This window comes from Squalius cephalus (assembly GCF_949319135.1).
Source record: "Squalius cephalus genome assembly, chromosome: 13".
In the NCBI taxonomy this organism is placed as follows: domain Eukaryota; kingdom Metazoa; phylum Chordata; class Actinopteri; order Cypriniformes; family Leuciscidae; genus Squalius; species Squalius cephalus.
Genome location: NC_137134.1, coordinates 24,657,702 through 24,685,560, shown reverse-complemented (window position 1 = coordinate 24,685,560; position 27,859 = coordinate 24,657,702). Strand labels below are relative to the sequence as shown.

Sequence of the window (27,859 nt, the reverse complement as noted above, 5' to 3'; positions counted from 1 at the left end):
ATGATTCTCTCAAGTCTTGGCAGAATTAATCATTAAAATCAACTTGATTATTTTCAAAATTATTATTATTAATTATTTTGTATCACCATAGTCCCTAAACTATGTAAATGCCCCCACCCCCCACCCACACACACACAATTCTCAAACCAAGAGTGTGTGGTTGAATGCGAATGTAACTGAAAAAGACCCCTTCACACTTTGGTGGTCGCCCTAAAGAAGAAACCACCCCATGTAGATTTTAAAAGAACATGGATCACAACACTTTTTCATTCATTTTGTGTTTAATACTCGTAACAAATGGTGAGTAGTTTGTTTTTATCATTTTGGGGGGTGGGGGGTGGGGGGTGGGGGGGCTCTGGGTACCTCTGTGTTTATGGAGGCTTGCAAATATTCATGTTAACAGACATTAGCGCTCTAAAGTGCTCTAAAGGGTGGCTGAAAAAACTTTAAATAACCATTGAATCAAAATACAATTTTACTTTTATCTGTGAAATAAGCATGTGCCAAAATTGTTGCTGTATACCCCTCTAACACTGGGTAGTTGCGCCCCTGTTTATTTTCATATAGCCTACAACTAGCCTACCTTTTTTTCCTTTTCACGCTTTCATCTTAAAGATATGCTGCAGTAGGCTAGTAACAATTTACATTGCCACCCTCATTTTTCACATGATGCCACCAAATTTAAATTTAGTACACATTTATGCACCTGATAGACGATTTTATATAAATTACAAAGCATTCAGGGTCAATGTAGTCGAAGATTTTTATACGGTTTTGATGTAGCCTATTGTGAAGATTTATTTTCCATGGATAATGTATTTTTATTTTATAACTGGATTATTTTTTAGTTGGCTATAATTATGAGAGACTGGATAGTCATGTGCCTAATGCAGTTATGCGGTTATAATAAACAGGGCTTTTTTTATGATTGCTATTATGTCACATGCCTGTCCTGTCTTGTTATGCACATGGGTGTTTTGTTATTTTGGGCCATGTGCTCATGTCTATTGTCTAGCCCCTCCCATCTTGTTATCTGATTATTGGTTAATTTGTTCCACCTGTTCCCTCCTGATTAGTTTCCCTTTATAAGTTCCCTCTTGTTTGCAGTCTGTGTCGGTACGTTGTCTAATGTTTCCTGTTCCCTGTGATTCTCCTGAGTGTTAGTCGGTTATGGTTTTGGTATTTATTTAGATCTGTTTTTCCCCCTCGTGGGTTTTGTTTTGTGTTTAGTGTCTTTTGTTAATAAATATTTGATTTCTCCAGCATTTGAGTCCTCACACCTTTTGTTCACAAGCGATCGTGACATAATATTATTGAGCTCCTGAAATAATATAATCGCTAATGGATACAATATTAGAATACAATATTGTGAGTCCTATAGTTATTAACTGTCGACGTTTTAGTCAAGGAGCTCGAAAAGCTCCACCACTGACACTGGGTATCATACACGTTTTTATTGAAACATTTAATAGTTTTGAAGTCGACATAGATGGTAGACTGTAGCACATATAGCCCATCACATATACTTCAATGTGCACACTAAATTTGTATTGCAATTATGAATGACTGTTTCTCTGTCTTAAGGTGTATTTGATGCTGTGACTGATGAAGTGAAGTCGGTGTCAGTGATGGAGGGAGATTCTGTCACTCTAAACTCTGATGTTACTGAACTACAGAGAGATGATCTGATAGTGTGGATGTTTAAAGTTAACAATTCAGACACTTGTATTGCTGAAATCCACAAACTTATCATCTCTATATTTGATAATGATGAGAGATTCAGAGACAGACTCCAGATGGACAATCAAACTGGATCTCTGACCATCAGAAACATCAGATCTGAACACTCTGGACTTTATAAAGTACAGGTCAGAGTCAGAGGAGGGATCACATACAGGAGTTTCACTGTTAGTGTTCATGGTGAGTTAAATGAGTAAATCATGCCATTTTACTCTCATCAGTCAGTGATTGAAAATCTTCACAGACTGAGAATTTTGCCTTTCTCTCTTTTTTGGGTCTCTTTTCTTAGCTCATCTACCGATTCCTATAATCAATAGTGATTCTTCTGAATGTCCTTCATCATCATCATCATCATCAAGCCAGAATTGTTCACTGGTGTGTTCAGTGTTGAATGTGAGTGATGTGACTCTCTCCTGGTTCAAAGGAATCAGTGTATTGTCCAGCATCAGTGTGTCTGATCTCAGCATCAGTCTCTCTCTACCTCTGGAGGTGGAATATCAGGATAACAACACTTACAGCTGTGTGATCAACAATCCCATCAGAAACCAGACCACACATCTGGATATCAAGCAACTCTGTCACACATGTAAAGGTATGTGATATTACAGTTTATGCACTGATATGGACTGCATTTCCCAAAAGAATCATAAGCCTAATTAGATTGTAGAGGCCACTGGAGCCAATGGTTTCTACAGTCTACTTTGGATCACGATGTGTAAGGCCTGCCCAATCGGTCCAACAACAGTTTCTGATAAGCGGGTGACGGTTTCCTGCGTGTTCTGTCTTTAATTTAATTCCGATTAAACTTTTATCTGACTACATTTTATCAAAAACTCGAATTTAGGTTAGAATGCCAACTGATTATTGGTCATTTGTGGTAGTTTAGCGACGCATTCGATTATTCTATTTAACTCTTGATTGAAATTACACCCGTTCCGTTCATCTGAATTCCTTTAACACTTTGAGTCTCGCACCGAGACTCTTGGTCATAAGACTGAGGGAGTTGAGTAATATTCTAGATGGCCGTACTCTACTTACTCATTCTAGAATATATTATTTAGTCCACATAGATCAGAACACACTTAATTAAGGTAAGATAATATCTAACCCGAGGTCATGACCATTACCATAGAACCAAGCTGACCAACTTAACTTCATCTAATGGCAACTTTTTATAACCATGCCGTCTGCTAATGGAGGGGGCACCCCTAACTTTGAGAACCACTCATATAAAGAATAAGGTCTCACCTCTCAGATAACACATATGGTTGCTTTGGAAATTCATATATCTCTCTGAATTCTTCTACAGTCAATTACAACCATGAGTGTTTTCTGTCTTTTACAGAAACACATCATTCATATATCATCATAATATCAGTGTTTGTAGCTGTGATTCTGGCTGGAGCTGGAGCTGTAGCTGTAGGTCTGAAATGCTGTTACAACAAGGCCATACAAGCTGGACACAAAGGCAAGTATCTAATATGAAAAACAACATTCAAGAACTTTTAAATTGAGGTTTTACTGCTTTGAACAATAAAGAAATTATTTTTTGTTATTAGTTGATGTGTCCCCTACAGCTCAAATAATAATAATTACATTGATCAGTTTTGAAATAAATATGTTTTTCCCTAAGTGTTGTCTAATGTAAATTTGGAGTTTTGGGTTTTCTGGACTTTACTAAAACTATATACTAACAATGCTCAGGTACCCAGCTACTGTGTTCAGGAGAGACAGATGCAGTTCGGACAGATGAGGCAGATATTCATTATGAAGAAATAACATTTTGTGCACGAAGTGTTCACATGGTAAGACACCACTTCTGTGTACAGTAACAATAAAAATCTGACTACCGCAGGAGTCTGTTCGCTTACACATGTGATCGAGCAGGAGATCTGTCACGTTTTTTTGAGAAACCACACAACGTTGCAATAAAGGCACTGTATTTCTTAGTTTCTGTTTTATGTTTGGCCACAAACAACAGGAAATGGAATTAGAACTTTTTTTTTTTTTAAGAAAGTATTACGGAAAGTATTCATACCCCCGGTAAATATGATCAAAAATGGCTGTAAAAAATAAATCTTTCATTCAAAAAATTTGATAATTCGTTCAAAAAATTGGCAAAATTCTAACCTTTCATTTAAGTAAAAGAATTCAAATTGGGGGGGAAATCACATTATGAAATAAATGTTTTTCTCCAAAACACGTTGCCTGATGAGTTTGGAGAACACCTGACCAGAGATCAGTGATCATTCCTTCATACAGAATCTCTCCAGATCCTTCAGATTCCCAGATCCATGTTTGTGCTTCTTCTCTTCAGTTCACTCCACTCATCAGGTCAGGGAACTGGGACGGTCATGGCAGAAGCTTCATTTTGTGCTCAGTTACCCGTTTTGGATCGTTGTCCTGATGGAAGATCCAACCACGGCCCATTATAAGATTTCTAGCAGAAGCCGCCCGGTTTGGATTTTTTTATCCGTTGATATTTGATAGAATCCACGATGCCATGTATCTGAATAAGAAGTCCAGGACCTCCAGCAGAAAAATAGGCCCACAACATTAAAGATCCAGTGGTATATTAAATTGTACACATGGGGTACTTTTTATCCTTGTGTTCACCAAACCCATCTAGCGTGTTTGCTGCCAAAAAGCTCTTTTTTTAGTCTCATCTGACCACAGAACCCTGTGCCGTCTGAAGTTCCAGTCGTGTCTGACAACTGAATATGCTGGAGTTTGTTTTTGGATGAGTGAGGAGGATTTTTCTTGAAACCCTCCCAAACAACACGTGGGGATGTAGGGGCTGTTTGATTTTTTTTTTATAGGCTTTCTGACCCCAAGACTCAACTAATCTCTGCAATTCTCCATCTGTGACCCTTGAAGAGTCTTTGGCCACTCAAACTCTCCTCCTCACCGTGCATTAAGACAATATAGACACACGTCCTCTTCCTGGCAGATTTGTAACATTTTTACTTGATTATAACTTCTTAATTATTGCCCTGATGGTCAAAATGGGTATTTTCAATTATTTAGCTATTTTCTTACAGCCACTTTCTATTTTGTGACGCTCAACAATCTTTTGCTGCAAATCAGAACTGTATTTGGTTTTACTCATTGTGATGGATGATTAAGGGAATTTGGCCTTTGTGTTTCCTCATATTTAAAATCCTGTGAAACAAGAAGTCATAGCTGAACAGTTTCATGTTCCTAGTCACCCTGGTGTGCTAATAAAGGTAAATATTAATGGGAATATACTTCAGAGATATTTTATTCATAAAACGGTAATTGTGGCCAACGTGTTTTGGAGAAAAACATTTATTTCATAATGTGATCCACCCCCCACCCCCCCCCCCCCCCCCCCCCCCAATTTGAATTCTTTTACTTCAATAAAAGGTTAGATTTTTGCCAATTTTTTGAATGAAAGATCAAGTTTTTTTGAATGGAAGATTTATTTTTTACAGCCATTTTTGATCATATTTACCAGGGGTATGAATACTTTCCGTACCCACTGTATACGAATTTCAGTTCATTTTAATTCCAAATCTTTACATTCGAATTTCAATTCTATTTACTCTTTGCTACTTTGAGTCACATTCAATTCAAATTCAGGAATTTAACTCAAATTTTAAAAGCATCCTTAATAAAATTATGCATGCAGCTCATCTACTGTATATATCTATATTTAATATATTTTGCTGTTGTTATAGTATTCATCAAGATAGAGAGGTTTCTTTTATTATTTCCATTAAATATTTCATTCCATTTCCTTTTTGAAGATTCCATTTTCTTTTCTCTGTTTGCTTCATGTCTGTTTTCTTACAGATACCTGATGGAGAAGATCGCACTATGTCCTCAAGAGTTGTTATTAGTTGATGTGTCCCCTACAGCTCAACTAATAATAATTACATTGATCAAATTTGAAATAAATATTTTTTCCCTAAGTGTTGTCTAATGTAAATTTGGAGTTTGGGGTTTTCCTGGACTTTACTAAAACTATATACTAACAATGCTCAGGTAACCAGCAGTTAGTGTTCAGGTGCTTTAACACTGAACATTTAATAGACTGCAATTTGATCCAGAATGATTTCACTGAACCTTTCCAAGATGCTTTTATCTGTAAATGCATTTCCCGTTGGGGAGGACATGTTTCCACGAGTGATTCAAGGTTGAAATCTTCCAGTCCGTAGCATAATATAATCATGAACAGTGCTGATCTTTCCATTATAAAGAAAAATACTTTGCAGTGGAGATCCTGTCAAAGTTTTTGCTCCAATTCTCTCTCACTGAAGCTGATTGCAGTCTGTCTCTACTATCCCAAACAACTTTTGTTTATATCTTTGAAACTTTTAGTATTTATTCAAACGGAATCTTTAACAGTCTAATTAGACTGTATAATTACTCTCATGTGGTCTTCGGGTCATTTTGACCCGGAGAAGATTGTCTTTTTCCCAAAAATACTAATGTTATCGCATTGGACTGAAACTTAGTGACTTTGTTCCCAAAGGGTATAACTACTTCTCAAATGTTTTTTGAAAATTTTCGTACTTTTTTAGGGGAGGTTTTGTTACCTTGTTACACTTGTGGTCTTCCCGGGTCAAAATGACCGGCCTATAAAAAATAGCTTATAAATCACTCATTATACCATATTTTCACCAAATCTTGGATTCAATCTTTTTGTCAACTTGTTCTCTTTCAATTAGGACTGGTTTTATATTTCTATTTGCATCTGATTAATCATGGGCCTCATTTATCTGAGAGTAAGTATCTCATTTTTTGAGTAATAAAACTTCAAAACATCAAAAATAATGCTTTTTTTACAAATAAAATGAGATGCCTACTCTCAGATAAATGAGGCCCACGATTAATCAGATTCCAGTCCTAATTGAAAGAGAACAAGTTGACAAAAAGATTGAATCCAAGATTGGGTGAAAATATGGTATAATGAGTGATTTATAAGCTATTTTTTATAGGCCGGTCATTTTGACCCGGGAAGACCACAGGTGTTATAGGGTTTTGAATACCACATGAGGGTTAACAAAAGTATTGCATTACTTATTACTTTCTTTGAACAATACAAGGATAGACATGAAACTGATTCTTTCAAATAAATAATATAAAATTGCATAAATTATTAACCAGAAACTCTGGAACTGATTTGTAAGTAGGCTATTTAAAGGGAGAAAGTTACATTAAAAACTTACATCTTTATATTAGACATTGATGTTAAATGAGGTATTGTTTTATATAGAATCGTTCTATAGTCTTTACAGTAGGTTATTCAATACAAATACATCATAAGTAACTGTAATTAAATTAAAGAAAAATTAAGAGTGATCCCAGCTTACATACTTTACACCCAGCAATGAAGGAATTGCCAGACATTTCTGAGACTGCAGATAGAAAGTTCAAATGATTTTCACTGTTCAAAGGTTTCTCAAGCAAATTTCAGGAGAACTGAAATAATTAAATGTTAAATAATATTGGAGTGTCTCAAATAAAATGAAATATCATAAGCACAGCTAGCCGTTTCCTTTTAAGCATTCTTGCAATATTATTGTGTTTTGGTTAGGCTATAGCCTAATAAAGTTTTTTTAGTTTTTTATCTATATCCTATAAGCTATTTTCTATTCCCTGTGTTAGTTTGCCTATTTTAGTTTTTAATATTATTATTAAAAACTAATAATATTATTACAATATTATTTATAATATTATTATTAAAAACTAGTATTAGCCTATATTATAATTTCAATAAACAGACCGGTTTACTTTTCGTTAAAAAATAATAACACTGCTCATGATTTTACTTTTTTATTTTTTTTAAACGTTTTACTAATGCACTTAAAAGGTAAACATGAAGTAACACTCGACATTTGGTAGGCTATAGCTTCGTGACTGAGGTTAAAAATTTGTGATTGCAGCAGATCCTCACTGGCATAGACTAAAACTCCTTACAAAACACTTTTCACTTTCATTTTAATGCGATTAGCTATTTCTTTTTCTGACCGCGGCTGTACAATACGTGTTGAGCGAACTATTAGCCTTAATTACATTTTTGAGAAAACACGGTAGGTTATCACAAGGCTACATGAATCAGGCTAATATAATTTGTAATGAAAGCTTAAGCGCTTAATCGCATTTAGAACATGTTAATTTTCATTTTCACATTTATTCGTTTAAGAGATTTGATTTTGTTTTTCTTATTTGCAGGCATATAGCAAACATGGAGCGCTCGATTCTTTTTATCTTTTTATGGCTTTTATGTGGTAAGTTTTTATTGTGCGTTATTGGGTTAATTCATTAGTAAAATGGCCTATTTGAAACTGTTGTAAACTATTAGCAGATGTCTAAAATGTTCCCATCTCTTTCAGGTGCAGAGTCAGATGAAATGACAGGAGATATCTACACTAATGTACCTATAAACTTTTTAACTAAATTTACTTTAGTTGGCTTCTGTAAAAATGTCAGAGTGGTTTGGCTTTGATCAGTTTTTCTTTATTTTAGTTTTTATAGGCCTATTAATGTTTTGTTCTTAATGGGTTTCTTGTGGTTTGCAGCTCCCAACTCCTAAAATTACCAGAGATTATTACGAATGTCCTTCATCATCAGTGACCAAATGTAGGGTGGTGTGTTCAGTGTTGAATGTGAGTCACGTGACTCTCTCCTGGTACAAAGGAAACATTTTACACTCCAACGTCAGTGTGTCTGATCTCAGCAGCAGAATCTTTCTACATCTGGAGGTGGAATATCCACAGGATAAAAACACATACAGCTGTGTGATCAACAATCCTACCAGCCAACAGACTCAACATCTCAACATCGCGCAAACCTGTCAGACATGTGAAGGTACGTCAGCACATGAGTTGATGATAGGCATGGGGAAAAATATTTTTAGCTGTATGAATCTAAAGCACTGTTTCAATATTTATCATTTAAACAGCTATTAGAAGGTTAATTTAGTCAGAATCTACTGTCAATATAATCAGCTGCTGCACCGAATATTTGAAATGAGACTGAGTTGGAAGGGTCCTATGCTCATTAACAGGTTCATAATTTATTTATTTATGGGGTATAGAATACGTTTACATCAGCCCAGACAAATTGCCCGTGTGGCTCACTTGAAAAAATACAATCTAGCGTGGTCAGTGTCAGACTCATTGCAGCGGTTTAAAAATGCTTGTCAATGTCAAAATGTTTGAGCTAGCCAGTCAATAAAGTCCTTCTGAAGCGAAATGATGCGTTTGTGTAAGAAAAATATTCACTCTCAAAAGCTTAAATATACACGCAAATTCACTCAAGCGTCTTTTAATTATCACAATAAACCATGAATAGTAGACATAAAACAATAAACGTGTTTGGAGAGAAAATAAAATGTTTTTTCTTTGACCTAGAAATTAAAAATGAGCACAGAAAAAAAAAAAAATCCCATAATGCAATTCCTCTACAGTATACGGTATTACGAATAAAACTGAAAACAGAAAACTGTTTTGTGAAAATACAGTATAATACTAGAAATTAACTGTAAAGTTTTACAGTATGACAACTTAAACTGTGTCTGAAAAACTGTATATCATTTTTCTATTTTGATTATGAGACAGATATTAAACAATCAGCGATACCAGTGAAGGAGGGAGATGACGTCACTCTACACGGTAATTTAGCCACACAGAACATGGATCAGTTATTGTGGTTTTTTAAAACGACTCCCATTGCTGGATCAACTAAGACAGGCACGATTTTTTGTTATGATGAGAGATTCAATGGAAGACTCACACTCAACCCGGAAACTGGAGATCTCACCATCAGAAACACCAGCAAACCACACAATGGATACTATAAACTACAGATCAACAGTATACTTACCAGATGTTGGGGTTTCAGTGTTACTGTTTATGGTGAGTAAACCAAATGAATTATTTCAGTTCTAGTCTGAATTTAATGTTCCGGTACAATAGGGAGAAATAGACTGAAACAAAATAAAAGCTAATGAATAGAAAATATAGAGATAGACAAATAGTCTAGCATCAACCTGATTGTTGAACATATCTTGATATCGGTGAACACTGATATGGTGAAATATTTTGATATGTTGAAAACTAATCAAGTTGTATTTTGTTTATTCAATTTTTGATCCTGAGACTAAACTTTTATTTCTCCTCTCATGTTTGCCAGCTCATCTGCCGGTTCCAGTCATTACCAGAGACTCATCACAATGTTCTTCATCATCTGAACGGTCATCAGTGTCCAGATGTTCACTGGTGTGTTCAGTGTTGAATGTGAGTCATGTGACTCTCTCCTGGTACAAAGGAATCAGTGTATTGTCCAGCATCAGTGTGTCTGATCTCAACAACAGCATCTCTTTATGTCTGGAGGTGGATTATAAGGTCAGCGACATATACAGTTGTGTGGTGAACAATCCCATCAGAAACCAGACCACACATCTGGACATCAGTCAACTCTGTCCAGGTTTGCCTGCAGTTGATATTATTGTGTATTTACTAACCTGATCTATGTCAGTAATTTTCAGGAACATCATTAATAGCTGCTATTTTCTCTTGATCTATAGGCATCTCTTAAACAGTGTAAGTTAGCATGTACAGTATATTAGTTAAACGTTTATGACTATTTTCCACATTTTAAAACACTTGTTACAACACTTGTTATGTAATCAGTATTTATATTTACATGATTCTCAAGCATTTAGGCACAAGACTTTAGATGGAACTAAATAGAACCTGTTTATCCTAGAGAACAGAACAATGATGCTTCCTTTTTTTTTTCAAGCCATTAGATAGTGAGGATGAGCCTTTTGAAATTAAACTATTAAACTTTAGATATAGACTACAAAGACAGTGCACTCAGATTATTTATGAATGGGAGAAAAAACAACCTTCTAAACAAAAGAGCCAGTGGCCAATAGAGTTCAACAGTTCCAAAGCGAAGTTCATTTAAAGGAGACATATCATGCTTTTAAATCGTTCCTTTTTACATATAAATCATACATTTGTAGTCTATATAAAGTGGAACTGCAATGCTTGGGTCTGAATTCCTCATTATTATAGCTCCACAGGCCCCTTTTCTACCCCTTTTCTGATGTGTGTCTGAGAGCAACACGTTTTGGTGCGGTCTCTTTAAATACAATTGAGACACTTCATACCCCGCCCCCTCTCCAGGATGCAGAGGTGACACTCGGTTCAACTCCACCCCGTTCGGCCATTTTTGTAGTTTGATAGCAGAGATACGATTATCTAGCGGCACAGAAACTTTTTATTCACACGTTATTAACTAAATGTCAACAACGGAAGACTTGTTCAGCCAGCCTTACATGTTCGAGCCAGAGTCGGAGCCGGAGCGAGATGAAAATGAAGACGACGAACCTGCAGAACAACATCTTCATATGGATGTATCGCAATGGTGTGTTACTGTATTTACACATGAAACTTTGGTCTTCCGACCTTTTACCTCCGTGTCGATTTATTTTGATTAATATGTGCGAGGGAGAGAGAGCAAGACAGCGTCTAGTTTGGAGACGGTGAAGTCTTGTTTACACTTTTGCCTGGCTCCGAAGAGAGAGAGAGTGCGTGCGCGCGACCGGGTCTCTCTCTCTCTGCTCGTTCTTTCAGTTAAACATGCACCCTGTCCATGGCCCTGTCACAAGCGCGGCGGTTCATCTACATTAGACGGTGTAATGAAGCATGTGGGTTACTACATCCAACAACCGAACATTTTAACTTACCCTTTCGTAACTTCTGCATCTTTTACCTTGGACTACAAAATTGCAGCGAGAAATAAAAATGGCGGATTGCTCGAAGTGTTGGGCTGGAAGTCAATGTCCTTATTTGGCAGTTCCGCTGCAAATACTGTGACGTATTAGTTCACAAAACGTCATAGATAACAGAAAAATCGGAACAGGTTGAAAAATAAGGCCAAAACAGAATATAAAGATATCAACGAAACACCTGAAGAGAATAATTTCAACTTTTCTGTACTTCTAAACACTCCAAATATACAACAAAATGCATTTAAGGGCTAAAAAAGTGGGTTTAGCATGATATGTCCCCTTTAACGCACACTAAATCCACACTATCTCACCGCTTCCAGAGCATATACTTTAAGGCTAAGCGTATACTGTCATTCATCATGTTCCTCAAGTTCATGACAAGTCTAGAAAAGCTTTCCAGTGCAAGTTAAATTAATTAGATGTTACATATAATTTGGTTGTAAAACGTAAAGTGTTACACATTTTTGTTTGTAAAATGTTTGCAAGTGAAGCATCACAATCATGCATTGGTGTGTCCCACTGAGTAAACAAAAATCTAAAGACACTTGCTGTCTTCACCCCCACTTGAACACTGTGTGAGTATTGGGACAGGCTCTTTGTGCCCTTTACAAGCCCTTTGTATTCACTGTCATGTTTATTAGGCTGCTAAAGCTGCAGATGGTGTATTCTTGGCTCCTATAAATGCTGTTATATTTACTCTTCTTGTATTTAATATTTGATGTTGCTTTTGTATCTCGATTGAAGTCAGTTTGGCAGGATTCATTTACTCTAATTACTGTTTTCTTTTTGTTCATTCCAGTTCCGAGCAATGATCACAAATGGGAGTATGTTGGTGCTGCTGTTGCTTCTGTTGCTGTTGTTCTCATCGGAGCAATTGTCAGATTCTGTTTCTGCAAGCGTAATCAAGCAAGACAAGAGGGCAAGTATTACTACAGCTGATATACAAGTCTTCTCTACAGAAATATATTTTGCATGCACCGATTTTATTTCCTATTTTTTGGAGGGGTCTTACTTTTTATTTTTGTGATTTTAGTTTTAAGATTTTAGCATCATTACATTTCAACATCATAAAAGATACACACAGAAAAAAGGTCAAAAAATGTTTTTACTCCTAAAGGTGTTTATACTCCTAAAGGAATATTTGTACTCCTAAAAGGTGCATATTAGTACCTTAGAGTACAAATATGTACTTTAAGGTTTGAACCTTTTGTGGTAAAATATGTAATTTTAAGGGTACTGCCCCAGTGACAATGTGTTGTACCCCTAAACGTAAAAATTGTTCCCATTTTTTCTCGGTGTACCATTGGTTTTTTTTTTTTTTTTTTTTTTTTTTTAAAGTGCTAGATGGTGATGACAAAAATGCAGTTTATGCATCCATGCAAATAATTGATTTTTTTTTTTTTTTTTTTTTTTTTTTAATGCAACAGTGGCAGCCAAGGGTGACCCACCTAAGAGGAACCCTGATGAAAATGATGCTTTGATTGCCGGTTCATCCTCCACCAATTCATCCTCCATAAATACACCGGAATCTGTCCGTTTAAATAATATGTGCTTTAAATAGTTACAGAGACTTTTCTCCCATGCCATTTCATAGGATGTATAAAACAAAGTTTTACTGCAGTATCTAAACAATTAACTAAACAGATGTTTTGTGCTATATTTCAAATATAATGGCACCCTCCTGTTGTCACGATCTCCATTCACCAGTCCAGTCACCTCAAAACACTACACTACACACTCACACTCAACTATCACCACACCTGTCTGCCATCAGCTTCATCAGATTTTTTTTTTGTTTTTTTTTTCTGAGGTCAATAGCAAAGCTAAATAGCAATAGCAAAGTCACTAGTAGGAGCTACTCTTTGCATTAAGATTTTTTTATGAATACGTGCCCAGGCTCCCACGGCTACCAGACTATTGAAACTGACTGAATATGGCACAGCCCCACCTAAGATATATTTCTCCAGCTGCCACTGCATCCAATATTTTTTCAGCTTGTTCAGACATACATATACTGGATCAGGAAGTCAAAGTCAGGAAGTCGTTCTTCTTTTGCCATGATGTTCTCTCATCTCCCCAGTGAGAAACTCTCAATTCTTTTTAATCAGTAAATATGGAGCAAGTACCACACAGTGTGACCATGTTTTTGGGAAATATACCTTAATCTATGCATTAAATAGGCTAAGGCATTGTTCACTGTGGGGGAGGGGGTGTAATGGTTGAAATGGTAACAGTTTAACGGGTCCCAGGGCATGCTCAATTCTGCGGTTTATTTGTTTTTGTTCATTTGTTTGTTTATTTTTGCAGAATTGTCTTTTGTGGTATCACCCATACATGCAAAGTTGGTTCATAACATAACGGCAGTAACCTTAGGTTTTACCTAATATCTGTCATTATTAGCAGCACATGGGGAAAACCAAACGTTTAGTCAATAATTCAAGAAGGTCCAGACTTTAAAGTTCTTTCTAACTTGCACTTGGCCTTGTGAAAAAGTAACATAATTATTGTAGTTGTTTAATTATATAGCATTTGTTACAATAAGGACCATTAATGGCTCCTCATTAATGTTAATGTTAACTTTTTTCTTTTTTTCTTCTTTTTTATCTATAGCATTTGTTATGAAAAATAGCAGACATTTAAAAAAAAACACATTTACAACATGCAGTCTTTAATGAAAGCTCTAGATAGAAAGTTCAATGATTTTTACTGTTCAAAGGTTTCTTAAGCCACTTGAACTAAAATAATAATGATATGTCATATGATGCCATATGATATGTCATATCATTTTATATGCAAGTAGACAACTCTTGCATGATCTGTCACACAGAAAACTAAACAACTCTTCTTGCAAGCTGTTCTGCCCCCTACCTTCAGGTAAGATGCACTGCACTGTCAATGTACAAACAGTGAGACAAGAACTATAAACTCTACAGTAGAGTTGCACTAGATCCTTCATTCTGCCCTCAAATCATATATGAAAACATGTGATTACATAGATTGATTAAATGCAAGCAAATTTTCATGATCATTATCGTACCCTTCCCTTACATGGTCTTTAAAAGAACAGGTATTTTCTGTCATACCGCATACAGACCAGCGTCGTTTGAAGAGGGGTGTCTAACGTTGGATAACGTTGGTCTCACAAAACAAATCAACACTCTTATGGCAATGTACAAGTGTAAGATGAGAAACACTCCTGAAACTGTAACTACTAAAGGAGCATTCAAATGAATCCAAAGTGACCCCAATATCCAAACCATGTGTCCCACTCAGAAGACCATGATACTAGCTACCTGTTCGTGCAGAGATTTAACAAAATTATGCACCTGCTCTTCCAGTGTTGTCTGGAATATATGAACAAAACTCAGTTGCTTGCAATCACTTTGCATGTTCCACACTGGAAGAGTAACAGTATATCAAGAGCCATTCAATTTTGTATAACAACCTTTTTCATTGCATGCACTTCCTCTGAAATGTTAGCAATAGATCTAAGAACTAAAGTGTAAGTGTGCTGTGGCCTCAAAGTCCTCATGTAGTGCCTGTAATTTCCATTTTCTAACCTGACTTTAGCCTCTGATTTGAATGCTCTGTCTGAAGGGGTGTGTCTGTGTGAGACGTGAGTGTAAACGCCCACTGCTGTGATTGGCTAACATCTTTGCAAATGAAATAAGTTTCAATCGGATAAAAAATTTATCCGACCCATTTGAGCGCATACGTTTTTTATGTTTATTTTTAGAATTTATGCGCATTTTGCCATTTCCATTCATCATTTTTTATGCGATATCTACGGTGGCTGAGAGAGCTCAACGCGCTGCAACTGAAGAAAACACATGCAAAAACATGTGTGCTCCAAATTCTCACAACACAACCAAATACAGAAACGCACTGCAAATAACACAGACCACAACGGAAATGTTTCCAGAGGACCCCCAATAAGTGACAAACCCTGCTGGGACGTGCTCGTGAGCATCCCTACTCCCTTTGAAGGGCAGCCAGTGTGGTGAACAATTGAGTCCGATTGAAGAGATGAGTCTCAATTGACTCAATTGTTCACCACACCGGCAGAGTTATGCCATTATATAGCCGTTAGGAATGCACTTGATGAAGGGAGCAACGAAAGACAACGTAATTTCCTCGTTATTTTCACCTGTGATGTTCCCATGATAATGCAACACAGTGTCCATCAGCTGAATATCCATATACGACAGAAATATCGTATTAATGCTGTTAACATAACGGTTACAAATAAATATAATTTTTTTTTTTTTTACAAAAAGTTTTTTAAAATATGCTTTATATATCTGTGTGTCTCAACTTTAAAACTTTGGACCCTGCATTATCTAACATTTCTTATGAAACTTTTCATTATGGAAATTTAAACATAACATCACAAAATGTGTTGTAACTGATGTATAGCTTAATATATTTCCCTCTATTTTTCTCTATCTTTATGTATTTATTTTGTTTTATTTTTTAGCTCATTGTTCTTTTCTCATTTGTATTCTGATGACATTGAACATATTGTTAATACATTTTGTATATTGTAACATGTCATAAACATGTCATCTCTGTATGTTTTGCAAAAAAAACAAAAAAAACAGTTAAAAGAAATATATTTAAATAAAATAAAATAAAGTAGACTTTTGAGCAATAAGCACGTCCCAGCCGGGTTCGTCACTTATTGGGGTCCCTTGGAAACATTTCCACTGTGGTCTGTGTTATTTGCAGCGTGTTTCTGTATTTGGTTGTGTTGTGAGTATTTGGAGCACACGTTTGTTGTGAAACTGATGAAGATGTTTTCTTAATTTGCGGGTGGTTTTTCTATTTGCATGTGTTTTCTTCAGTTGCAGCACGTTGAGCTCTCTTGGCCACCGTAGATATCCCCCAAAATGCGTATAAATATAGGTGGATGGAAACATAGCTACTGAAAACTATTTAAGTTGTCTTGTTAGTTTATTTATCCTGAGGTAAAACCAAATCCATTTCTTTATTCACTCATGTTTTCCAGCTCGTCTGCCTTTTCCTGTCATCACCAGAGACACTTCACAATCGTCAAGATCATCCAGATGTTCACTGGTGTGTTCAGTGTTGAATCTCTACCTCTGGAGGTGGAATATCAGGATAAAAACACTTACAGCTGTGTGGTTTCATTCATTCACCAACAAGACTCAACAACTCAACATCACTGGACTTTGTTCAGGTTTGCCAGCGGTTGATATTTGAGTTGATAGTTTAAGAAGAATACAGAAATGTTAACATAAATTATGGAAACTATGGAAGGATTAGAAAATGATAGAATTTTTTGCAAAATGACTCATTCTGTTGAATTTGTGTGTTCAACAGGTGCCAGGAATCAAACTCAGATCCCTCTTTCACGACAAGGTTAGATATAAGAAAATGTGTTTTCACAATTCACTGTCACGATTACCCTGTTTCTGTTGTGACACTGCCACAGTAAAGCCCTGCAATATGCTCACTTAAGTAAAAACAAACAAACAAAACGTGTGAGATATCTGTATGTATGTGCCATGTCAATATGTTTATTTATTTTTCGGCATGTATGTTGATTTTGAGCATTTGCCTATGCTTATTTTTGAGGGGGACTTTTGTTCGGCTCTAAGGACTCTTATTAGGATGAGCTGAGGGATAAAGGTAAAAGGGGGCCGGCCATTTTGAAAGGTGTGTTTGGTGAGGTGGCATGGTTCTTTTAGCTAACCTAGCTCTGAGTAAATTGTTCTCTGGGAAGAGGGACTTGGTGTATTAGACGTTGGAGCCATTTCATATGTGCACGCTCTGGTCTGGGATATACCTGGTGGACTATATACTCTGGGGCCTATTTTTCAGCTGGAGGATAACCTGTTTTTGTGGGGCCTTGAACCAGTGGATTTATATTTGTTCCTCTTTTTGGGGACATTGTTTTTTCATCAGGACTTTAAATTGCCTCAAGCAGAAAAGGACTGAGACTGGACTGTTGAGTATTATTTTTGTTTTTTATATTTTGCTTGCATGGACTACTCTTGAACTTTCTTTATTTTGTTTGTGTTTTACACAAAGAGTCAACAGATATATGTTATATTTGCGTGTGCTTTACAATGTTCTAAGTTGCCTTTGTATTTTCAAAACAATGTTGTTTGGGGGCCTTTGATGTCTTTACAATCATGCTGTTCTGTGTAGTATCTTTGACAAAGAGTAAAAGGAAACAATAGTCAACTCCCTTTGAGATAATTATTCAACCTTTTATGAAGAGTTGGAGTTGTTACTGTGTCTATAGACTTTTATTTTGATATTCTTTAGTCTTATTTGGCCTGTGTTCAGTTCTTGTGTGTTTAGTTCCAGTTTTACTTGGTTGTCATAATTATTCATTGTTTCATTGTTTAATAGATTAGAGCTCCCCTCCCCTGATCATGTTCATCATCTACTGTAGTGTATTTAAGCCCTTCAGTTTCTTCTGATATTGACTTGTGTTAATGTTACGTGCTGGTTTGTCTTACAGACTCATTACTCAGGATCGTAGTCAAGCCAATACCTGACGTACACTCAATGCTAACAATACAAACCACAAGTTTAAAATTATATTATCATAACAGTGCATTTGATTTTTTTATTTATTTATTGTAATAGTGCCATCCGGAGAGAACATATCAGACATCAACCATGATGTACCACACTGTAAAACATTTCAAGTCTGTTAAACTTAGAAACGAAAGTTCACCTGCTGCCTTAAAAACTTGAGTTAACTCAACTTAAATATATTCTTTGTTTCAACTCAAAATGTTGTGTTTTACAAGTTAACTAGCTAATGAACATTTGTTGTTTCAACTTGATTCTCTGAGTTTAAACAACTTTGTCAAATGTTGTTTCAACTTGATTCTCCAAGTTAAGACAACTTACTAGGTTACATTATGAACATTCGTTGTTTCAACTTGATTCTCCAAGTTAAGACAACTTACTAGGTTACATTATTGAAAACTCATAATCAACAAATCATCTGCTCAAATATTTTTATTGTAAATAGTTCAATGTTGCATAAATTTAACATTGGTTTTATGATACAATTTATGTCAGGAAAACAGGTTCTAAGTAAGGAATTATTATTAAACGGTTTCATTATGTTACAAAATTCCACAACAATTTCATCTTTCACATACTTTCTTATAACAAAGAGTCTTTGCAATTGTAAATGACAACACCAGCAGTTAAACACTTATAATCAGCTAAATTAAAGAACAGAATGCAAAGTAACAATAAGTGTCCCCTCAGCAAAAGCTTCAGAAATTCTCAAAATTAACAACCTTGCATTAAAAACACATCTAAACATTTATAATTCTGAGATTTTTCAGCAGTACTTGGGTTTTACTTGAAATGGTCGGTAATATCAAAATTCATGTTAGGAAAAAAAGGTTTTAAGTAAAGGATTATTATTTAACAGTTTCATTATGTTACCTATTGTATAACCATTTAATCTTTCACATACTTTCTTATAGGAACAGAGTCTTTGCAATTGTAAATGACAACACCAGCAGTTAGTTAAAAACACTTATAATCAGCTAAATTAAAGAACAGAATGCAAAGTAACAATAAGTGTCCCCTCAGCAAAAGCTTCAGAAATTCTCAAAATTAACAACCTTGCATTAAAAACACATCTAAACATTTATAATTCTGAGATTTTTCAGCAGTACTTGGGTTTTACTTGAAATGGTCGGTAATATCAAATTTGAACAGTGTCAAGTAACTGAAGACAAAGACTGCAAATGTAACATGTTCCCTCCGATGTATGGTTTGAGACCAGTCTATAAATGATATCTCAGCAGTTTGTTTCTAAGTCCATGTATCTTGGCAGAACAGTGGTCAGTTTTAATCTTCATGATTACTTTCTGCAGGAATTCGAAGGAGTACCTCATACTGCGGGGATATTCAAGGTTAAGGCAGTAGATTGTGCCCATTAACAGAGCAAAGCCAGTGGGTATGTCTCTGAGATTATGGAGAACAATTGTCTCTTCTACCACCACAGCCACGTTGGAGACATCAAGAGGAAATGCATCATTCAGGACACCTTCGTGTCCAATCAGTAGTCCAACACGCATTCCCTTCATAATGACATCCAGGGTTTCACCATGAACCTTTAAACAAATGGACAGTATCAATCCTAATTCAAAAGGCATGTAATAGATTTGGTCTATAAAATTATAGAAATGGTGCAATAAAAGAATGACAATTGCACTAAGCCATATCATGATTTTACTTCATTTCAATATATGCTCTAAAAGGCTGGGATGACAGTCAAAACAAGCCACTGGAGAAGCACAAATTAGGCTAAAAGCCACTGTATGGGCAATTATTTATTATAAACAAAGACTAAAATGAAGCTAATTAATTATTTTTTTATTTTTTTAAAAATATATATCACAAAAACAAAATCATGACAGTTAAGAGAATCATTTTTTTCTCCATCCCTACTACTCTGCAATGAATTCAGTATCATAAGTGCGTTAACAATGTGTAAATATATTTTCTTACATCACACATCTTGATTATATCCGAAGTATCCTCTGTAAAGAAGTGTGGAAGACCAAGTAAGGCAGCTGTTCTTCTGTTCTGATTTGTGTCCTACGAACAATTGTAAACAAGACAGAGTGACTGGCATTATACAAATTAGAATCCATATGTTAGTAAATATTGATTAGGGTCAAATATCAATTTCAAAGATTATTAAAAAAGTAAACAGTTATTAATTAAAAAAGAACAAATAATTTAATAATAATGAAATAATCAGTGATTTTCAGGTAGGCCTATCAGTATTTTTTAGAAACCAAAATTGAATTAAGTAATAAAATGTAAAATAATTAGTTCATTGTTATTCATACCTCCTTATCAAGGCACTGCATAACACTGCTAAGGCTCAACCTCCTGCTTGAAGATACAGCTACTTTGTACAGCTCTAAAAGACTTGGCACCAAGGCATCTAGTCCATTTAAGAATGACTGCAGTAGATCGGTGGTGACTAGTCTATTGAACTCTCCACTTATCTGAAACAGACACATAAGACAGCAAAGATTGAGAGAGGGAAAAGAGCGACAGAGTAGTTAGGGACAGCACATACAGATGAAAATTATTTCACAGGCATATGTGAACCTCAAATTCATTTAAATCAGCCATGTCACTACCCATTTAAGGAAATACATAATTTCCTTGTAATTTATATTGCTGTGAATGTCTGAGTTGGCACTGGTTACCTGTCTCTCATTGAAGAGTGCAGGCCATCTGTCCCTGACTACAGAGATGAGCGGCTCGTCACCAATGATTTCCTTTCTTCGCTGAGAGAATGTTGCATTCATCAGTTCATCAAGAAGCTGCAGGTCTGGATCACACTTTTGGACCTCTAAAAGCATGGTCTTCCGATTCTCCTCTAAAGTGACTGCAGATTGTCCTTCAGGTAGATTTGGCAAATAGTGGATTTCTCCCTTCTTTGACTTCTTGACTGCCTTGCAGCTTGTCTGTCCAGGCTTTCTTTTATTTACAACAACTTCAGGGCATCCAGCTGCCATCAACTTCTGACGGTAATTGCCCATCTTGAATTTTAAACTGAACACCCAGCAGTACCATCCTTTGGCAGAACCTGGCTCTTGGAGACAAGGGTGCTTTGCTACAAGAGCTTTGGCTACACTTTCATACTGATCTTTACTAGGATATGGAGTGTATTTTGATATCATATCAGCTAGTTTGTCCAGTATTTCACTCTTAACACCCTTGGAGATAACAATGACTGTTCCATCTCTGGCATAGGAATCATTTGCTGCTTTCAGTTGAAGTTCAACATCATGGGAGAAGTCAGGAATTACAAAAGGATCAGGCCAATCCACTGATGAAGCATTAGCTGAACTCAAGCTTGCAGAATCTAATGTCGGGTGAGAAACTGAATCAGAAAATGTGAACAAAACTTTCAGTGTTGCTCGATCAGTTGGAAGATCTTTGATATCTGTCAAATTGCAGAGTTCATTTCCAAAATCTGGATCTTCAAACTGTAGAATGAAGTTTCCTTGCAAACCCAAACTGGTGCGTAGTGCTTCACATAATTTCTCAACGGACTCAGGCAAACTCTGTAGGGTAACACGCCTTATTTCTTGAGGTGACACAATAACTCTGAAAAGCATCTTGGAGGAATCAGCAGCTGTAACTAGATGACAATACAATAAAACAAAAGCAAAAGGTTGTAAAAGTATAGATAAAAGTAGGGATGGGCATTTTTAAAGAGTATTGTACTCAAATTAGTTTATTTAAAATGACGTTTAATGAGAAATACTTTTTTTAATGCATCAAGTTATCCAATTCTGAACAAGCTTATGATGGTTAGTCAATTTCACAACAAGCTTACATTATATCTTCTTTTAGCTGATAACATTAAACAATATGTAATCAAAAACAAAAGAGCCAAAGTATTAAGCTCAAGCATAGTGAGTGGGGAAAAAAATGCTAATAAAGCAGACGTCGACATTTATCTTACAGAACGAACATATATACTCAAGTCGGTTATTGTGTTTATAGTTTCACGTTCAACAATATCCACATGCTCGGATGAGAAAACATGCTCCTCTGACAGACAAAAGCCATGAAATTGTACAATGAATAAAGAACAGCAATGACTGAATTAAACACATTGGGCCCTATCTTGCACCCAGCGCAATTGACTTTGTACACCGACGCATGTATCATTCCAATTTTGCACCCACGCATGTATCATTCCAATTTTGCACCCACGCAAAGCGCGCTTTTCCCTCCACAGATGCACGTCGCTAAACTAGGGAATGAACTTGCGCTCCCTGCGCAGTTCAGCGCAAAAGAGGCGGCGTGTTCCGGCGCAAACGTTCCCTCATGCTATGGTTTATAAAACAATTGCGCCACTGGCCGAAAAAAAAAAAAAACAGTTTAAAGTCAGTGACGTATTGCGCATGTTATTCATGTGCTATTTTAAGGGCGCATGCTGGGCCATAATCAATCACTTTAATTCTCTCATCTACACACAGACGCAGCAGTTATTTTTGCAAATCATACATTACGATAGATAGATAGATAGATAGATAGAGTTTATTATAAAAGCATACATCTAGCTTACACATTTACCCAAATTATCATACGCCTGTTTCACCGAAGTTAATTTGGGTGCGTTTCTCCATCCCCAACGTCCCTGACGAGAGCGTTGCTCTCCACGGCTGTGAACCGCTCCTCGCGTGCGCCTGGCAAATAATAGGAATCCGCTTTAGAACAAGCGCACCTGCTCTTAAAGGGAATGTGAGATGACGCTCTGATTGGTTTATTTCACGTTACGCCCAAACCACACCTATGAATAATGAAGCTACTTCAGACCAACCCCTTTTAGATTTGCGCCGGGCGCAAGAGTCATTTATCCCGCTGGTATAATAGCAACAGTGCCCGAGACCCGCCCACAAAGTTACTTGTGCTTTGCGCTTGACACTTGCGTTTCAGATCGTTAAAATAGGGCCCACTGTGTCATTGTATTAGGCCAGCAGTGAGTACACAAATAAAACAGTAAAAAATAAAAATATTTAAAAAAGTTCACCTTACCTTATTTTATCTTATCATGAATGTCCTTCATATAGCTTCCTGGCTGGCTCAGGAACACTCTGTAGGGTGACACGCCTTGAGGTGATAACTTCGAGGAGGAATCAACAGCATAACTGTGAAAAAATAAATAAAAACAGTAACAGATATCAGAAGCAGCAATATAAAGCCCATGAAATTGTACTCAAAGAACAGCATGGTCTGCATTAAATTTGTTGCGTAATTGCATTAGGCTTGGAGTAAGTAAACAAGTTAAACAGCAAGATTTTAAAGATTTATGTTTACTATACCTTATTGTAACATGAATGTCCTTGGAGTAATGAGCAGCTTTCCATCAACAAGGTATGCGACGAGGGGGATGTAGTCATTCAGCTCTTCAGGTTGGACAGCCACAGTTACTGCAGGGTCTTTTTTGGCGAGCTGGTAACACCTTAGATGTTCCAAGAAGCCAGCTGTGAACAGTTCAGTAATGAAAAGTATGCGACCATCCACTAAACAGATCTCGAGTACTTTCCCAAAATCTGGTAGTCCGCTTGTGTGCCCAACTGAGATCACCATTCCTTTGGAATATTTTGTCCCATTTAAATACACGGTGGATGTGAATGAAACAGTGTCCAGGCCTTTAAACTTGTCCCATATTGCCACCCTGATAGTAGCATCCAAGATGTCCACAGATACAACAGATACAGGACCAGTTTCAATGCTTGGTTTAAAAACACTTGGCATCTCCAGATAGTATGCCAACATTAGTTGATGTCTTGTGGCCAACGTGTGCAGAACATTTTTGAAGTTGCCAGCATCACGGACCACCTTTTTAAAGAAAGAATGTTTTGCCTCAAATCTTAGCGTCCAAAATTCAATTAAGGGACCAAATTTTTGGATTAACATAGGATAATGTTCCAAATAATGATGTTTAGGACGCAATTTAGTACATGGGAAAACTTCTAAAAGCAACTGTCGATGGTCAGAGATTTTGGCTTGCAGGTAGCACAGAGTTTCAGTTGTGAATGAGGAGCTGGATAACAACTCAACAATGTCTTTTAATTCAAGAATTATATTCCACGTTTTTTCACCCTCTGGAATACAGTGGCCAACCAACAGTGGAAGAAATCTCAGAAGTGCCCAGTTCTCGTGTCCATTGCCACCGATAGTTTTGTTTTTTTGAAAGTTTTTTTGTATTGTCTGGGGTCTGTTAGTTTTGTCATAGAACTGAAAGGGGAATGTTTTTATTCTCTCATTAAGGTCATTCAATGTAAAATACTTCTTAGCAATCAGATCTGAGAGGCATATGCAGAGCTCCACGGGTACAATTCCTTCAAATGCATCGTGTAGAAAATCCGGTGGAAATCCTTTTGCAGCATGAAAGTGAGCCAGTCTGTTTAAAGGACAGTCTCTCTTTATACCATCAACACAAGAAAGATCACTTTGCTTTAGCACATTAATGGCTTCATCGAACAATCTTGGTGTTCTCAAGGTAAAAACCCCACTTCTGACATTATACTGCTGAAGATCTACACGATTTGCCGTACAAAATCTGCAAAACTTATCAACATTGAAAGACTCTTGAAATCCAGAAAGTGAGTGTGCACCCAAATTGTCTGCAGATACATACAAAACTGTCCCTTTGAGATTAGAGCCAAGACTCTGAACAAACACACCTTCTCTCTCAAGGAGCTCAAGATCCCTAATTAGAGGCTCTAGAACCTTGCTGTAACCATATTCTTTTATGTGTACAGTTTTGCACAACACAGCTAGATAAATTGATGATAATGTTGAGCGAAGTTGTATGGGTAAATTGGCAATCACCCAATATACCCCACAAATTTTGTGCTTTTTTTTTGAAGTACCTAACGGATTACAAATTTCAAAATCATCAATATATAGTCCAAGAGCTATACCCTTTTCTTCAGAGAGAATCTTGTTTTCTTTAAAATATTCTCCATCTCGAATTGAACCGTAATTACCTTCAAGTTGACTGGATCTTTCTAATGTCTGAAGTACCTCTTTTCGTTCCAAAAGTTTACTGAGCAAATCTAAAATAGGAACATAAACAAAAGTATGATTTTTTTCTTGTGCATTTAACACATACTCAACTGGTTCAATAACAGAAAAGTTATTTTTATAAAATGACTGTCTTTTGCGCTCCGTGCCAAGAGGCCCCTCCCTTGAGAGCAATCTGAGTGGGTTCAAAGTTTGTAATTCTTCAGTCAATGAAGTTACAACAGAGGGATCAACACTGCAATTGTTGTCTTTCAAAATGTTATCAATGACAGTCTTTATGTTTTGATGAGCAAAATCTCCAATGTCAAATAACTCATCAACTATTTCCTGTACTGCTGAATTAGATACATGTAATTTTGGATGGCCTTGCCATTTTCAAGTCCAGATCCAGCCGCCTCAAATACAGACTCAGTTTCAAGTATATCTTCAGTGTCTGAAACAAAGTCGTCTTCAACAACAGGCACAGAAACAGCAAGCTCTGCCACAAGCTCTGGTCTGAAATTTTCTAAGGTGGAAGGCTTATGATAGCGACTTCTATGAGAAGTAAAAGTAGATAGCACACTAGACTTGAAAAAACAACCTGCAAATGGACAATTAACAAGTTCTCGGTTTCTCAAATGAATCTTCAGATGGATGAAATATTTGTAAATGTCACAAGACTCTGAGAATTTACATAAATCACAGGATAATTTGGTTAAAATCCTGTATCCTTTTTTATGTTCTTTTAAATGATTTTTAAGTTCGGCTTGGGTTTGAAAAGTTTTTAAACAGTCTTTATGAATACAGGTGAGGCCTGAACTCCTACGATGATGCCCATGAAACTCTTTGTAGTGCTGTAGTATTCTTCCCTGATGATTAGTAGAGAATGCACAAAACTTACATTTCCACTTCATTAAGGGAACATTCTTGAAATCTGTCAAGAGGAAGAAGAAGAAAATTAAGAAAAAATGTATTGCACGTTCTCAATGAAGGTCAGTGTAATACTTAAAATCTAATATACCCAGTTTTATATTACCCAGTATTATATAGATGGAAGGTAATATTTTAAGCACCTTTGCACTGCATTACTAATCTCTACGAAGATACAAATAAATCCAGTAACAGTTTAAAAATCAAGAGAGAGAGAGCAAGACAGTTTGAAGAAGGTGAGAGGGCGCGCGCGAGGCCGGGGCTCTCTCTCTGGAGTCTCTGCTCGTTCTTTCAGTAATGCGCCTTTAGTAAGGTGCGCCTTTATTTCGGCTGTCACAAGCGCAGCAGTCAGTCATCTGTCACTTACCGATCAAAACAGGCCTTGGCGGGATTAAATTCGCTTTCGCGGCCGACCAAAAAAAATTAAATGCCTTATTAAAAACCTTATTTCATCATCTCTCTTATTAAGCCTTTTAAATTTCGCGTGATAATCAGCTCCCTGAAAACAGGTCGTGCCACAACCATTAGCAGCTATTTGCACTCGCTCCCGAATATATTTTTAGGTCGCACAGATTAAATTTCGGGAGCATATGCGACCAAATGGTCGCAATTTCGAGCCTTGTATTATGAATATATCATGGCATAGTTTTAACATGCTGAATGTCGTTAACTTACCGAACGCGACGCGCCGTTTGAATGCTGTAGCAAGTTATAGCAACGTTAGAGAATTATCGACAGCCGCAGCGGAGAGAAGACGAGTTTCCATGAACTTGAATTAAGCAATGTCAATATTCGTCTCTAACGCGCAAAAATGAACCTTCAGCTGGCATGATAAAAGTACTCGCGCACAAATTCAACAACCGAGAGGTGTACAGGTAACGTTAGCTGCGAGCGAGCGCCTGCCATATTAATTTTCTAGGCCGGAAAAACCCTGCAGTATTTTCGGATTGTTTAATTCATATTAAGTCCTAACCTTACACTAGACATATAGGCCTAACCCCTCAAACACGATCATCACCATGTGATTTCCACTTAGATTGCCCAGAAATTAACTGTAAGCTGTGTAATGTTTATAAGTTAACTAACTTAGCTGGCAACGGACATTTGTTCAAAGGCAAACAATGATTTTCCGCTCCAGTAACGTTATAGCAGCTACGCGTTTACTACACACCCACCAACTAACAAAAAATACGGTATAAGCTGTGAACCAAAGTTATAAATTAAATTATTTTACCATTTGGTGTTCTGGTAAAAAGGTGAACTGGTGAGGGAAAACACCATGGTGTCATTAAATTCGCAGAGCACGGTCAATGTGCTGCTTACAAGAATTAAAACGTAATGTCCTTCATTATAATTACAAATTAAAAAGAAAAACTAACCTTCCACGGATATTTTGTGTTTTTCAGCACGAATTCACGTAATGGCTCCTGCTGGCAGCTGCGTCAACTCAAAATGGCGATAACTTCTCTCTGTGTTTCGCGGTATTGCTCTGTATCACCCCTCCCCCAACGTAACTTACAGCCACGAGTTAAATACGAAAAAATTACGATATAAGCACGAGTTAAAACAAAAAATACGGTATAGACCTTATGTAGCTCCGCCCCTTTTCAGCGCTGCGCTCATTGTCTTTTGACTTCCGGTCTGTATTTTCACAGCGTTTTGCGTGTTTATTAATGAACGGCTCGTTTTAAAATCTTCCCGGTCGATTTACATTTGTTTAGTCATCTGCTTTAAACATTACAGTCCTCATGATAACTTTCGTTAACTTTACATTAAGTAAATCCACTTAAAAAGCTAATTACTCCTGGACAGAAATGCCATATAAATATACAGAGCGACCGCAAAACGTCTCCGGTTACT

General features: G+C 36.5%; 3 protein-coding genes across 4 annotated transcripts in view; 2 read left to right on the top strand and 1 right to left on the bottom strand.

Annotated features, from left to right (window-relative positions):
• LOC307169629 (uncharacterized protein) overlaps positions 1-27,859 on the top strand; it is a gene marked incomplete at both ends in the record, with an annotated part of 51,520 nt that overhangs the window by 1,304 nt on the left and 22,357 nt on the right. Inside the window, 3 exons of the mRNA XM_079890358.1 lie at positions 1,585-1,920; positions 2,030-2,115; positions 2,170-2,332. Coding sequence (XP_079746484.1) covers positions 1,585-1,920; positions 2,030-2,115; positions 2,170-2,332 — 585 coding nt within the window. The remainder of the gene's footprint in view (positions 1-1,584; positions 1,921-2,029; positions 2,116-2,169; positions 2,333-27,859) is intronic.
• LOC307169707 (uncharacterized protein) lies at positions 3,522-13,639 on the top strand. Its single transcript, XM_079890478.1, has 8 exons — positions 3,522-3,545; positions 7,942-7,997; positions 8,103-8,143; positions 8,289-8,577; positions 9,330-9,626; positions 9,904-10,197; positions 12,312-12,431; positions 12,940-13,639. Exons 2-8 carry the CDS (start codon positions 7,955-7,957, stop codon positions 13,071-13,073), a joined length of 1,218 nt encoding a protein of 405 aa, XP_079746604.1. The 5' UTR covers positions 3,522-3,545; positions 7,942-7,954; the 3' UTR covers positions 13,074-13,639.
• Positions 18,501-23,163, bottom strand: LOC307169701 (sterile alpha motif domain-containing protein 3-like). 2 transcript variants are annotated; one of them, XM_079890468.1, is made up of 4 exons: positions 20,746-21,680; positions 20,377-20,538; positions 20,030-20,119; positions 18,501-19,632 (listed from the first exon to the last, which is right to left on the bottom strand). In XM_079890468.1, the coding sequence occupies exons 1-4, from the start codon at positions 21,661-21,663 to the stop codon at positions 19,303-19,305; spliced, it is 1,500 nt and encodes a 499-aa protein (XP_079746594.1). In that variant the 5' UTR covers positions 21,664-21,680; the 3' UTR covers positions 18,501-19,302. The 2 variants fall into 2 exon arrangements, 1 of the variants encoding a protein (XP_079746594.1); XR_013823171.1 differs by lacking the exons at positions 20,030-20,119; positions 20,377-20,538; positions 20,746-21,680 and adding an exon at positions 23,093-23,163 and having other exon boundaries at positions 18,509-19,632.